The 15845-nt window shown below is 36.6% G+C and overlaps 1 protein-coding gene across 3 annotated transcripts in view; it reads left to right on the forward strand.

The window, feature by feature from the left end:
* SMYD3 (SET and MYND domain containing 3) overlaps nt 1-15845 on the forward strand; it is a 669850-nt gene that overhangs the window by 162281 nt on the left and 491724 nt on the right. For all 3 annotated transcript variants that reach the window (XM_044762764.2, XM_044762763.1, XM_070501459.1), the window contains exon 2: nt 765-828. In XM_044762764.2, the coding sequence (XP_044618699.1) occupies nt 765-828 (64 nt within the window). The remainder of the gene's footprint in view (nt 1-764; nt 829-15845) is intronic.

Raw genomic sequence — 15845 nt, forward strand, 5'->3', positions numbered from 1 at the left:
ATTTGTTCTTATTATGTCATAGGGTTAAAATTATAGTTTGATTTTTAATGCTCTTGGACATCTTTAAAGTATCTGTAGTCCTGTCTGTTGTCATTGTTAATTTTATCATCATATTTATTATTTTTATTTTGTAATTCAAGTTTTTGTTCATTTTGCATCTTTTCTTACTCACGTGATTTAGAGAGACATAATTCTGGAGCATCTCAATTTAGCATGTCTAAAGTAGTAATTGAATTTAATGGAATCTTAAAATCATTTCCCAGAAGGTGTCTATTCATAATTAAACTATGTAAGTTAAGATTTATAAAATTTTTGTATTGGAAGGATATAGTATAGTTTCACCTAGTTGGTGGACTGGATTCTGAATGTCATTTGAAGAGATTAAAATCTTACAAAGTGAAACTTTTTGTCTAGGTAGGAATCTCTATTTTAATTGAATTTATGGTAAAAAGAACATTGGTGATGGTTGCACAACAATGTGAGTGTACTTAATGCCACCGAACTATACACTTAATGGTTAAAGTGGTGAATTTTATGTTATGTATATTTTACCACAATTAAAAATAAAGAACATTAGTTATTATGTACATGTCTCACGTTGAAGGTGAAAGAAGATATTCATCAGTGTGAAATCTAAATCTTAAGGGACCATAAAGATGGAGTGAGCAGAAATTATTTGCGTCAGTATGTTGATTTGTTGTCTTTCTTCAATCACGTGTATGGTTCTCACTAATTTCCTAATGTGAAATTTATTTTTATAACAGGAAGGAAAAGCTGATGCGATGTTCTCAGTGCCGAGTTGCCAAATACTGTAGTGCTAAGTGTCAGGTAAGAGTGTTTAGCTGTGCATAAGCGAAACCTTCAAGTTCTCTACTCTTAAATTTGTCCTCCGTTATGCCTGTTGGCCTATTTCTGTTTCTTCACAGTCTTTGATTTATTTTAACTTGTTATTTTTCTTCAATTAAAAAATTAATATATGTATATGGTAAAAAATTATGTATATACTATATATAAAATTTATATATATCATGAAAGAAAAGTAAACATTTACTCCTCTCCCATCTTTTTGTCTTCCTAACCTCAGTCCCATTTCCCGGAGATAACCACTGTTAAGTTTCTTCTGTGTCTTTCCAGCATTTTCTTGTGTGAATACATTCATATATGTATATCCTTTGTTTAGAAAAACAGATGTAGGTTATTATGGTACATATTCTTGTGCACCTTGATTTTCTTTTTCATTTGATAATCTATCTATAAGAACTTTTTATATTATCCCATTTATTTCATTTTATGAATGCACCACAATCATAAATTCCCCATTAATGAATGCTTAAATTTTTTCCAATATTTGGTATTGCCAGTAATGTACCAAGCATCCTTTTGTGCGCATTTTTGCATACTTCTGCAAATTAATTGTAGGATAAATTCTTCCCAGTTGTATCAATTGGTAAAAGAGTATTTGCATTTTAAATTCTTAAAGATAATGCCAAATTGCCTTCCAAGAGTTTGAGTTAATTTACAACAACCAACAGTCTATGAGAATTTTTGAAATTATTTAAAGGATGCATAATTAACATTCAACATGACCTTTCTTCTAACCTTCTGATTAATCATTTAATAAGAAATGTAATTATGCTCTAATGAATTGTGTCATAATAAAAGTCTAATTGGAGGTGGTGTGTCGGTTTCATTTGCCCCCCAAGTACCACTCATCCTTCTTGTTTCTTATTTTGGGGTCTGTGTGTATGCATGTGTGTGCATACACCCAGGGTTCCTCCTTTTCTTCTTTTAAATGTAGGCCATGCTTATCTGAGGGATTTTCTGCTATCTTACTTTTTCCTTTGAAAGTAATTTCTCCAAACTATCAATAGAGTCATCTTAACAGAATAGAAAGCAAAACATACAAAAAAGTCACAGGACCCAAGTTCTAACGACACTTCTGCCATTAGCTAGTAAAATTATCCCAGAAACTCTTTGGGCCTTAGTTTCCTAATCTGTACTACTAATAAGAGCTAATATTTAATAGACGTTGAGTATGTGCCAGGCACTATTTTATTCTGTTTACTCTCATAAGTAACTTCAGAGGATTAGGTATTGTTTTTGTGCTCATTTGACTAATAAGGAAACTGAGGGATAGAATGGCAAGCAACCTGCCAAACATCCAACAGCTTGTAGGGTCTGGAGTTTGGGAAATGAACCTAGGTAGTCAGAATCCAGACGTTTAGTTTCTCTTCTAACTCTAAATTTTATTCTTGCTGTAACATTCCAGTAGGTGTAGTTTTCCATTTTCTATTGTATTCTCCCCTTTTTTCCTGGCTTTTTGTTTTATTTTTAATGCGGATACACTCTATCCTCTAGGAACACAAAACAAAAAATACAAAAATAGAAGTTTAGAAATACCACTTTCCTAATAAAAATAAGGAATGTGAAAAGTAATTGAATTATTTTTACCTCATTTTGTAAACCAAAAATTCTGTTAGAGTTTGAAAGATACCAGATTTATGTAAGATCAGTAGCAATAATGATAACAAAAAGCAAGAAATAAAAACAAATACATGCTTTTTCTATAATATAAATTTTAGAAAGACTGTTCTGTGGTGATGTTTTTTAGCTAGTTTATTCATGTGAAACTGAGCTACATGTTTCAGGGAACTTCATGTTAAGAAGACTACATATAGAACCGGCCAATTACCATATTTCTTGACACAAATGTTCTAGATGAATTTCTATTCTCAGTGATTCAAACATTTACTTTTATTTTCCCCTGTTTTTTCCCCAATGCTGCTGCTTCATTTTGTAGTACACTCTAGGAAAAAGAAAACCCATTATCGGATTAGAATGAATAGGGGGAGTTTGGTAGGTGGGTCTGTCATTTTGATTCATGATAGTGCATGTATTTTTACCACATACATTAGCTGTTTACTGTAGCATCAGTAAAATGCCATCATCAGAGACACTGTAGAAGGTAATGGGAAAATAGCCAGTTAGGAGAGAGATAGCATATATAACACCAGCTAGTGCATATGCTTGCTTGTATTTGGAGGATGGGTGTGTGTGTGTGTGAAGGTGGGGTGGGAGTCAGAGATTGGCCAGAACATATGCATTTAAACTGCTCTGTTTAGCTCAACTTTAAGGTACAGCATTAAACATTGTAATTATTGTGGATACCTACAAAGCAGGACAAAATTAAACTGACAAACCAAACTATGAACAGTAATGAACAGGAGGCAAAAGCACTTGGAATGGAAATTGAAGTCGAGGATGTAATTTGTAGCATAAAATCTATAATATGTTTAGCCTAGGGGGATATATCTTTGGTTCACTAGCATAGATTTGACATGTGGGGCCGTGGCATCTGTTGTCTGCGAGAGACTGTTGAGGTATTATAGGGTATAATGTCCCTTGTGCCCATAAGCATGGTATCAGTGCCATTGGTTTTCACATTTCATTTTAAACATAAGCAATACAAGGATACATTTGCATTATAAAAATTAAAACAATATAGAATAAAATGTAAAGGTTTTCCTCTAGCTTCCTTACCCCATTCCTAGTACTGCTTTCCAGAGGTAATGTCTGTGTGTTTGTTGTCTGAGTTTAGGATACAAACCAAATCGTTAGTCTGTGCTTCATATAGTGTGTGTATATATATATATATTTACTCCTGTGTACAGTACTATTTACTGCTGTGTACAGTACTGTTTCTGATACTGATCAATATATTTTGTCGTCAGGTGCTGTGTATTCCTCTATATATGCCTTATTATGAGGTATCATATAATATAATAGAGGGATTATATATGGAACCGGTCTTATTTCTATATTGGCATAATCAAAGCATCACAGATGATTATGAGATCAAAGAAGAGGAGCAGGCTAAGTTTTCTTATAAAAAAGCATCCTCAAAATTTGCAATACTGAAAGCAAGTTAACCAATTTCAAGCAAGTTTACCAATTATCATTTCACCTCTGCTAGATTTAATTTGATTCATAATATCTACATTTATAACTGGATTAATTGCTAAGCAAAATAAGCGGCTGGGTACTGTATCAAATTGCAGTTTATATTCTTTTAAAGAGTACTATATTAACAGAGAGAGGCTCTATTTTATGTTGATAATTATAGACCTCTTTAAAAATGTGAATCATATTTTTGGGTTTACATTTTATGCTTAGCTGTAGAATGATTTGAATCATTTTTGATGAATCCCACATTAGTAAGCACTTATGAGGGTGATTTAATAAGTTGGTTTCTAGAATTATCGTACTCAAAGTGGTGATAATGAAGAAAGCCAAGCCCTTTGTTATCGACTGATAGGAGATGCACAGAGTGTTCTGTAGAGAAATTGGCTTCATATTTAATTGTAAACAAAAAGGGAATAGTGTATAAACGTTAAAATTATTTGATGATATTTACATTTTCGATTTCTACAAAACATCTGGGGTCCTGAGATTTTCTTTTGTTACTTTACATTCACCTGCTGACTGATTGTGTCCACTTCCATGACTTCAGTTGGCATCTGTATATTAATCCTTCTTGAGACTCCGTCTCCGGCCTCCTGCCTTTTCCTGAGCACCAGACCCATATCTTACAGGGCACTTCCACCTGGCTGTTGCACGGGCATATCAAGTGCTATATATCTAAACCTGAGTGCATTTTCTTCCCCCATACCTGCTTTCCTTCATGTTTTTCAACCTCAGTGAATAATTTTACCACTCAGCAGTTTGAGTTGTCAGGGTGTCTTCATCTCTGATTTATATCTTTCCTTGGCCCCACATCCAGTTAGTCACTATGTCCTGCTGGTTTTACCACCTAAAGTTCTGAATGGTTTCACTTTTCTCTAGCTTTTCTACCACTACTTTTGTATGTGTTACCATGATCTCTCTCCTGGATTAACTACACTCTTGCCAGCTTTTATTCTATTTTATACCCTGGAGCTGGGGTGATTATTTTATTCTAGATGTAAACATGATCTGTCATTCACCAGCTTAAAACCCTGGCCCTCTTTTCACTCAGGAGGAAATTCAAACTCAACGTCTTTGCCACACTTTTACTTCTGGGCCTTTGGCTATATAAATCCTTGGGCCTGGACCCAGACCTCTCCCTATCACCGCTGAACTTCTGTTTATCCCTTAGAACTCAGATGAAATGTCAGTCCCTCCTTCCCTAAACCCCTGAGAGTAGTTTATGTCCCTCCTTTATGATACAGAAATTGAATTATCTTAATTACTGGTCTCATTGCCTCTTCTGCATGTGGATGGTCAGGCGCCTTGATCAAGGGTGTGCTCTGTGTGGTGTTCTCTGCTGCAGATGGAGCATAATTTGTTGAGTGTATGAATGAATACATTCATTAGTGGTACTTGTTGGTTTGACTTAGATTTTTAAAAATTACGTTATCTCTAAATAATCTGTCTATAATTGTATTTCTGTTTCCTTTTTTTAGTTGAAATATGATTGATGTATAACATTGTATTAGTTTTTTTTTTTTTTTAAAGATTTTATTTTTCCTTTTTCTCCCCAAACACCCCCGGTACATAGTTGTATGTTTTTTAGTTGTGGTTCCTTCTAGTTGTGGCATGTGGGATGCTGCCCCAGCATGGCTTGATGAACGGTGCCATGTCCGCGCCCAGGATCCGAACCAGCAAAACCCTGGGCCACCAGAGCAGAGCGCGCGAACTTAACCACTCAGCCACGGGGCCGGCCCCAAAGACCCATAAAACTTTTAGAAGAAACCTTAGGAGAAAATTTTTGGACCTGGGGTAGATAAAGTTTCTCAGGCGGGATACAGAAAGCACCTATCATAGAAGAAATATTGATAAACTGGACTTCCTCAAAATTGAAACTTCTCTTTGAAAGACATCATTAAGAAAATGAAAAGGCAGACAACATTCTCGGAAAAAATATTTGCAATACATATATATCTGACCAAGGAATTGTATCTGGAATTTATTAAAAATGTTTACAATTCGATAGTAAAATAACTCTGTACAATGGACAAAAGATATGAATGGATGCTTCAATAAGATATATAGTAAAAGCTGCCTAACATCATTAGTCATCAGAGAAGTGAAAATTAAAACCACAATGAGATACCATTGCATACCCATTGGAAAGGCTCAAATAAAAAAGACTAATCACACCAATTGCTGACAAGGCTATGGAGCAACTAGAACCACAAACACTGCTGGTGGGAATATAAAGTGGTACAACTCCTTTAGAAAAGTTCGGTAGTTTCTAATAATGTTAAACATACACTTACCAAGTGATTCAGCAGTTCTACTCCTAGGTAGAGTATATATGTACACACACACACATATATTTACACACACAATGTACTATTACATACTCAGCCATAGAAAGGAATGAAGTACTGATACATGCAGCAACGTGAGTTAATCTCAGAAACATTGTAATGAGGGAATCAAGCCAGATGGAAAGTAGTAGTGCTGTTCTAGAACAGACAAAACTAATCTCTGATAGAGACCACTGGTTGTAAGGGTTGGAGAGCTTGAATGTTAAGGGGCACAAAGGAATTTTTGGGAGTAATGACATATTCAATATCTTAATTTTGGTGTTGGTTACATGGATATATATATATATATATATACATTTGTCAAAACTCATCAAAAAATATATGTATTTGTCAAAAGTCATCAAAATGTACTGTTAAAATGGGTATATTATGTTGTAATGTAAATTCTCTCCTAATAAATTGTTTAAAAATATTGTTTATTGCAAAGCCGTTAAGTGTGCATAGATCACATTTCTTTCTCTGTGATAAAGTGATTACAACCTTTAAGCCACTCAAAGAATGAGACTACAGTTTGAGGAAACTTACAGGAGGGTAAGAGTGGAGGCAGGAAGACCAAATAGAAGCAATGGTCTCGATCAGAGATATTTTAACACTCCATTTTAACACTCCACTGCTTATTCAAAAAGTCATGCCAAGAGTAAGGAGGTGTTTTGAGATTCTTGGTTACAGACTTTGGTTAATTCTTTTTTTCAGCCGCTTTTAAATCCCATTCTCAGTTGGCATTTAGTCTTTGATTCGAGAGCCTTGTTGCAGTTCTGCTTGGCAGGTTAGCTCCCGTCTCAGAAAAGAGTTTGAAGGTAACTGCCCTTTGCGGTAGCCTCTTCCGCCCTGTTTCTGCAGCCTGTCCTCTTACTCTCACTTTCTGACTTAGAGAAATGAGGTTAAACCCCACATTCATTGAAGGCCCTTCTAATTCACTTTGGAAGTTAAAAATTGATAATTACTTATGTTGGGGAGATAAAATGCATGTGCCCCATCCACCATGTTCAAGTAGAAATTGGCATTGACGTTTTGATTAATTTAGCCTGCAAATTTCTTTCAAAGAAGATTGGAAGTCTGTAGAGGTGAATGATTTATTTTGTCCTTCCAGCTAAAATATATCAATTAGCAAATCCCATCTTGATATGATCTCTCACTAGATCAGGGGTTGGCAAACTTTTTCTATAAATGGCTGGATAATAAATATTTTAGGCTTTGTGGGCTGTAGGATTTCTGTCATAACCACTCAATTCCGTTGTCACAGTATGACATGAGTGAGTGTAAACTGATGTGTGTGGCTGTGTAACACTTTACACAAACAGGTAGCAGAATGGATATGACCTGAACCCTACACTAGATGTTGATGGATTTACTTTGGGGTAGTAATGTTATTATTGCCTCATATGGTTCCTCAGTTAACCAAAAGTCTGTAATTTCCATTTTCCTAGGAAGTAATAATTTATGCTTGTTTCTTTTCTTCTGTCGACCTCATGCCCTGTGACCGTCCTCCTGCTTCACTCCTTTCTGCTTGGCCCTATCTGGCTAATTTGATTAAGACTAGTCCGAAGGTGCTCTTGTTCTACATTTGATTTAGCCTTTGGTAAGCTTTTAAAGTGATAAGTCCAACGTCTATCACTGGGTCTCTGGCATGCCCTAAGGAGATTTTATGCAAGATTTTAATCAATACCTGTCAGTCAACTGTAGCTGTTAGTCAACCTGCTTTACCTCCTAGTTTTTTCCCCTGGATTGCGGCTTTTCAGATCTTCATGCATATGTCAGCCTGTAATTCAATATTGGACTACATTTGAGGCATAAAGGAGAAGGTATTGTTTATTTACTGTTAAGCAGTCTGGAAGTGAATGGAAAACTTGGTTCTCTTTTTTTTCCTGCAAGTTGCATGGAACTCAACTATCCTACGTTTTGCCTGTAGCAAATCTCTGTAGATGATTGTGAGTGGAGGGAGTCATGAATATATGATTAAAAAAAATTGTCATGGCAATATTTCACATAGAAGATGTTCGATTAATGGTAGTTTTTTTAAAAAGATTTTTTAATTGTTTTTATTTTTCCTTCTTCTCCCCAAAGGCCCCCACTACATAGTTGTATATTTTTAGTTGTGGTTCCTTCTAGTTGTGACATGTGGGATGCTGCCTCAGCATGGCTTGATGCATGGTGCTAGGTCTGCGCCCAGGATCTGAACCAGCGAAACCCTGGGTCACTGAAGCAGAGCACGTGAACCTAACCACTAGGCTACACGGCTGGCCCTCAATTAATGGTAGTTATTAATCGCAAATGAAATTGTTGAGTAAGCTGGCTTAAAAGAATTCATTTTATTTTATACATATTTTAAGCCAATTTTTTCATCCTTGATGACTTCAAATCTGAGGAAAATAGTGTTCCAAATTTTCAGTTCTGTGTAAACATAACATGGGCAGATTTCGAGCCTATTTTGACACAATTCAGTTGTTTGTTAGGAATGGATATCACAACTATAGATTTTATCATTGAAAAGCTGCCTTAGAGATCATTGAGTTCATTCCTTTTGTAGAATAAATGTCTTGTGAGCCCAGGTCAGGAATTAGATGTTTTTTACACAAACTGGGCTCAATATGTGTTGACCCTTTCCATACTCCATTCCACACAATGATAAGCTGCCCTAAAATTTACTCCAACCAAAATCCAATGTTTAATAGTATTTAAATGGGTTATTGAGCTGTAGTGTCTTTGTGTCCAAGAAGGGGAGGGAAATATTATGATAATAGTGCAAAGGTTATTTTGCATAAGAAAGAAGTAAATTGATTTTCTTTTGATATTGTAACTTTTCATCAATCCTGTCCTTTTATAATTAAGCAATCAAGACTGTCTCAGACTGGTCAGAGAAAGAATTGTTAGGGATTTTACTGTTCTTTGTGGATGGTCTTAATTTGAAATAATCAATGATAAATATATAATAAATTGTATCTCCTAAATGGTACTGGTTTTAGAATAAATCATGAGATATCTATTGAACACCTGTTACATGCAAGATGCACCTAATTGGTAGTGCGCTTCTTTAAGAAAACTAGACATAACAAAGCTAAACTGATGAAAGTTTACTGAATGTGAATGAGTCTTTGCTCTACAAAAGATTTCATTGGTATTGCAAAAGAATTCCCTGAAGTCTTTTTTAGAGTTTAAAAATTAATGCATAAACCATTCTTTGTTGCAACCAGATTTTCCAAAATAGGTATTGAAAAGCTGTGTTTGTTAAATAGTAATTTTGCTGTCTCTTTTGTGTAAAAATGCTTCTTCCTGAATCATAGTTACTAGACATAAGAAAGATAATTACATTTGTTTTTATTTATATATATATATAATAAATGCTCTTTGCAGAAAATTCAAACAGTGTTGGAAAAGTATAATGAGAAAGACAAAATAGCTTTTTCTTTTAGGAAAAGCTGGAAAAATTCTTACCAATATTTGGTAAGGATCAGTATTTTAACCAAACGTATTATGAGCATTCTTAAACTTATTTCTCTACGTCATTTAAATTTGTTAGGATTAACTGCCTTATAAATATTATTTCTGTGCCAACACTATGCACATTAAAAATTTAGGTGTTCATTACCAAACACCCATCAGAAAGATTAGAGCAGTGGCTGGCGCAGTAGTGTAGTGAAGTTCCCGTGTTCCACTTCCACAGCCTGGGGTTTGCCGGTTCAGATCCCAGTTTGGATCCTGGACATGGACCTACACACCACTCATCAAGCCACGCTGTGGTGGCGTCCCACATAGAAGAACTAGTAGGACTTACAACTAGGATATACCACTGTGTACTGAGGCTTTGGGGAGGAAAAAGAAAAAAAGATTAGAGCAATTTACAATTCTACAAACAAGGCTACAGAGTCCCTAGTTTTCTATACCCTAGACCTCCTCTCAATACAGTCATGTACTACATAATGATGTTTCAGTCAGTGACAGACTACAAATACGACAGTGGTCCCATAAGCTTAGTACTGTATAGCCTAGGTATATAGTAGGTTATACCATGTTTGTTTGAGTAAGTACATTCTATGATGTTCACACAACAATGAAATCACCTACCAATGCCGTTCTCAGAACATACCCCTTATTAAGTGACACATGGCTGTATAGGACATTATTCATTATTTCCACAAAATACAAGGACTTTGCAAGCTTCTCTGTGCTGACTTTGAGCAGGTAAGAAGTGAGAAAGATCATCCAGACCTCACTGACGTCAGGAAAAGATTTTCAGCACAAAAAAATTATCTTTGTAGCAATCATCATTGCTCCAAAGAAAGGCTAGAAGCCTGCCTGACAATCATGAGCAAACACATGGGTATCTTCCAGGAATGGATTTCCCAAATCTGATCACATCCTTATAATTATCTAATTATCAAACCCAGCAGTGTTGACATAGCAGGGGCCCACTCAACTACTGCTGCTGAGGATTATTCAAAGCTAAACTGTATCTGCTGAGTGAAGATGACTCATAGGGAGAAGTCCACTACCTTAGGAGCCCAAGGAACACGATGATTTCCACCTCCCTGCTTACACTCTTTCACACACTCACAGCAGCCATCACCAGGCCTTGCCGACTTGTCACTGCCTTTAGGGACCTCTCCTGTGTGTTCTCATATATGTGGGCAGCTTTACAGACTGGCTCAAAAATACCTGAGCCTGTCACAAATAATTCCCTACCCAGAGAATGTACTTGTCCTGCCTACGTTTACTTGCTACTGTCATAGCAACAGTGCTTCAGATATCACCGAGCTTTGGTAGTGTGACGAAACACATCAACAAGGCACTAACGTGAAGGCGTAAAAGCAGAGTGCAGGTGACAATGCAACCGTGTAAAGGAGTCAAAGCATCCAGTGATTGAATCCCTGCAACTTCCTGTTCACCGTGCAAGGTGCTAGGAAAACGGTTCCAGCCCTCAGGTTACTGACAGTCTATGCGAGCAGTCACCCAGTTCCAGGGAAGTAGCATGAGATGAGGCCTGCAGAAGCCTCAAATGCCAGACGTTAGAACCTTGAGTTTATACAGTAGGCAGGAGGGAATCAACAGACATTTTTAAGCTGGGGATCAGGTTTTTACAAAAATGTCTCTCTAGTGGCAGTCTCTAAAAATGGGTTGAGATCCAGGGAAAGAGTGAGAGGCAGAGAGATTAGTTAGGGCCCCTTAAGCAAGATAAAAAGGCCTGAATGACGTCAGCGGCAAAAAGTCTAAGGAGAGAAGGACAAAGTTAAGAGATCCTTTCAAAAGCAGCACGAGCAGGGCATGTCGAAGGAAGGAGAGAGAGAGGGAAGAAGCAGAAGCAGCCCCGAGGTCTCTGGCACGGCTGACCCAGGAGACTGAGATGCCGAGAGAAAAGACAGAAGAGCTGGAGCAGCAGCTCGTCCTGCTGAGGAAGAGAGAGAGGTTTAAGTATGTTCATGATGAATCTGAAGTCAAAACCCACTGTGCCAAGCCAAGATTTTTATTTTATTTTATTTTTTTAAATTAAGATTTCTATAGATTACAACCTTGTGAGATTTCAGTTGTACATTATTGTTAGTAATGTTGTGGGTACACCACTTCACCCCTTATGCCCTCCCCCCACCCCCCCATTTTCCCTGGTAACCACCAATCGGTTCTCCATGTCTATATGTTAACTTCCACCTATAAGTGGGGTCATATAGAGCTCCTCTTTCTCTGTCTGGCTTATTTCGCTTAACATAATACCCTCAAGGTCCATCCATGTTGATACGAATGGAACAATTTGGTCCTTTTTTATGGCTGAGTAGTATTTCATTGTGTATATATACCATATCTTCTTTATCCAGTCGTCAAGTTTCTGGGCATTTAGGTTGGTTCCACGTCTTGGCTATTGTAAATAATGCTGCGATGAACATAGGGGTGCACGGGATTCTTGGGATTGCTAATTTCAGGTTCTTAGGGTAGATACCCAGTAGTGGGATGGCTGGGTCATAGGGTATTTCAATTTTTAACTTTTTGAGAAATCTCCATACTGTTTTCCATAGTGGCTGCACTAGTTTGCATTCCTACCAACAGTGTATGAGGGTTCCTTTTTCTCCACAACCTCTCCAACATTTGTCACTTTTGGTTTTGGATATTTTTGCCAATCTAACGGGTGTAAGGTGATATCTTAGTGTAGTTTTGATTTGCATTTCCCTGATGATTAGGGATGATGAACATCTTTTCATGTCTCTCTTGGCCATCCTTATATCTTCTTTTGAGAAATGTGTGTTCATGTCCTCTGCCCAATTTTTGATCGGGTTGTTTGTTTTTTTGTTGTTAAGCTGTGTGAGTTCTTTGTATATTATGGATATTAATCCTTTGTTGGATAAGTAGCTTGTAAATATTTTTTCCCAATTAGTGGGTTGTTCTTTTGTTTCAATCCTGTTTTCCCTTGCTTTGAAGAAACTCTTTAGTCTGATGAAGTCCCATTTGTTTATTCTTTCTATTGTTTCCCTCATCTGAATAGTTATAGTGTCCGAAAAGATTCTTTTGAAACTGATGTCAAAGAGTGTACTACCTATATTCTCTTCTAGAAGACTTATTGTTTCAGGCCTAATCTTTAAGTCTTTGATCCATTTTGAGTTTATTTTTGTGAATGGTGAAAAAGAATGATCGATTTTCATTCTTTTACATGTGGCTGTCCAGTTTTCCCAACACCGTTTGTTGAAGAGACTTTCTTTTCTCCATTGTAGGCCCTCAGATCCTTTGTCGAAGATTAGCTGTCCATAGATGTGAGGTTTTATCTCTGGGCTTTCAATTCTGTTCCATTGATCTGTGGACCTGTTTTTGTACCAGTACCATGCTGTTCTGATCACTGTAGCTTTGTAGTATGTTTTGAAATCGGAGATTGTGATGCCTCCCGCTTTGTTTTTCTTACTCAGGATTGTTTTAGCAATTCGTGGTCTTTTGTTGCCCCATATGAATTTTAGGATTCTTTGTTCAATTTCTGTAAAGAATGTTCTTGGGATTCTGATTGGGATAGCATTGAATCTGTAGATTGCTTTAGGTAGTATGGACATTTTAACTATTTTTATTCTTCCAATCCATGTGCATGGAATGTCTTTCCATCTCTTTATGTCGTCGTCAATTTCTTTCAAGAAAGTCTTGTAGTTTTCATTGTATAAATTTTTCACTTCCTTGGTTAAATTTATCCCAAGGTATTTTATTCTTTTCGTTGCGATTGTGAATGGGATTGAGTTCTTGAGTTTTTTTTCTGTTGGTTCATTGTTTGTGTATAGAAATGCTACTGATTTATGTATGTTGATTTTATACCCTGCAATTTTGCTGTAGCTGTTGATTATTTCTAATAGTTTTCCTATGGATTCTTTGGGGTTTGCTATATAAAAGATCATGTCATCTGCAAACAGTGAGAGTTTTACTTCTTCATTGCCTATTTGGATTCCTTTTACTTCTTTTTCCTGCCTAATTGCTCTGGCTAACACCTCTAGTACTATGTTGAATAGGATTGGTGAAAGCGGGCACGCTTGTCTTGTTCCTGTCCTCAGAGGGATGGCTTTCAGTTTTTGTCTGTTGAGTATGATGTTGGCTGTGGGTTTGTCATATATGACCTTTATTATGTTGAGGTACTTTCCTTCTATACCCATTTTATTGAGGGTTTCTATCATAAATGGGTGTTGGATCTTGTCGAATGCTTTCTCTGCATCTATTGAGATGATCATGTGGGTTTTGTTTCTCGTTTTGTTAATGTAGTGTATCACGTTGATTGACTTGCGGATGTTGAACCATCCCTGTGTCCCTGGTATAAATCCCACTTGATCATGGTGTATAAATTTTTTGACGTATTGCTGTATTCTGTTTGCCAGAATTTTGTTGAGGATTTTTGCATCTTTGTTCATCAGTGATATCAGCCTGTAGTTCTCCTTCTTTGTGTTGTCCTTGTCAGGTTTGCGGATCAGAGTGATGTTGGCTTCATAGAATGTGTTGGGGAGTACTCCATCTTCCTCAGTTTTCTGGAATAGTTTGAGAAGGATAGGTATTAAATCTTCTTTGAATGTTTGGTAGAATCCTCCAGAGAAGCCGTCTGGTCCTGGACTCTTATTTTTGGGGAGGCTTTTGGTTACTGTTTCTGTTTCTTTACTTGTGATTGGCCTATTCAGATTCTCCATTTCTTCCTGGTTAAGTTTGGGGAGGTTGTAAGAGTCCAGTAATTTGTCCATTTCTTCTAGGTTGTTCAATTTGTTGGCATTTAGTTTTTCATGGTATTCTCTTATGATCCCTTGTATTTTTTTGGTATCTGTTGTGATTACTCCTCTCTCATTCCTAATTTTATTTATTTGAGATTTCTCTCTTCTTTTCTTGGTGAGTCTGGCCAAGGGTTTGTCGATTTTGTTAATTTTTTCGAAGAACCAACTCTTTGTTTCATTGATCCTTTCTATTTCTTTTTAGTTTCAATGTCGTTTATTTCTGCTCTTACTTTTATTATTTCCCTCCTTCTACTGACTCTGGGCTTTGTTTGTTTTTCTTTTTCTAATTCTGTTAGGTGTCATTTGAGGTTGCTTATGTGGCCTTTTTCTTGTTTTGTGAGGTGAGCCTGTATTGCGATGAATTTCCCTCTTAGGACTGCTTTTGCTGCATCCCAAATGATTTGGTATGACATGTTCTCATTTTCATTTGTCTCCAGATAATATTTGATTTCTTCTTTAATTTCTTCAGTAATCCATTGTTTGTTCAGTAGCGTGTTGTTTAGTCTCCACACTTTTGCACCTTTCTCTGCTTTATTCTTGTAGTTGATTTCTAGTTTCATAGCATTGTGATCAGAAAAGATGCTTGACAGTATTTCAACTCTCTTGTATTTATTGATGCTTGCTTTGTTTCCCAGAATATCGTGTATTCTTGAGAATGTTCCATGCGCACTTGAAAAGAATGTGTAGCCTGCTGTTTTTGGATGAAGTGTTCTATATATATCTATTAAGTCCATCTGGTCTAATTTTTCATTTAATTCTATAATTTCCTTGTTGATTTTCTGTCTGGATGTTCTATCCATTGGTGTTACTGGGGTGTTGAGGTCTCCTACTATTATAGTATTTTTGTTGATGTCTTCTTTTAGTTCTCTTAAGAGTTGCTTTACAAATTTTGGTGCTCCTGTGTTGGGTGCATATATATTTACAAGTGTTATGTCTTCTTGGTGGAGAGTCCCTTTTATCATTATATACTGTCCCTCTTTGTCTTTCTTTACCTGTTTTACTTTGAAGTCTACTTTGTCTGATATTAGTATAGCGACACCTGCTTTCTTCTGTTCATTAGTAGCTTGGAGTATTGTCTTCCATCCCTTCACTCTGAGTTGGTGTTTGTCTTTGGGGCTGCGGTGTGTTTCCTGGAGGCAGCATATTGTTGGGTCTTGTTCTTTGATCCATCCTGCCACTCTGTGTCTTTTGATTGGGGAGTTCAATCCATTTACATTTAGAGTGATTATTGAGATGTGGGGGCCTACCACTACCATTTTATGTCCTGTTTTACAGTTCTCTTCAATTTCCTTTGTTTCTCGTCCCATGGTTTAATCTGTTCTGATGTAGA

The sequence above is a fragment of the Equus asinus genome, chromosome 30, assembly GCF_041296235.1.
Source record: "Equus asinus isolate D_3611 breed Donkey chromosome 30, EquAss-T2T_v2, whole genome shotgun sequence".
In the NCBI taxonomy this organism is placed as follows: domain Eukaryota; kingdom Metazoa; phylum Chordata; class Mammalia; order Perissodactyla; family Equidae; genus Equus; species Equus asinus.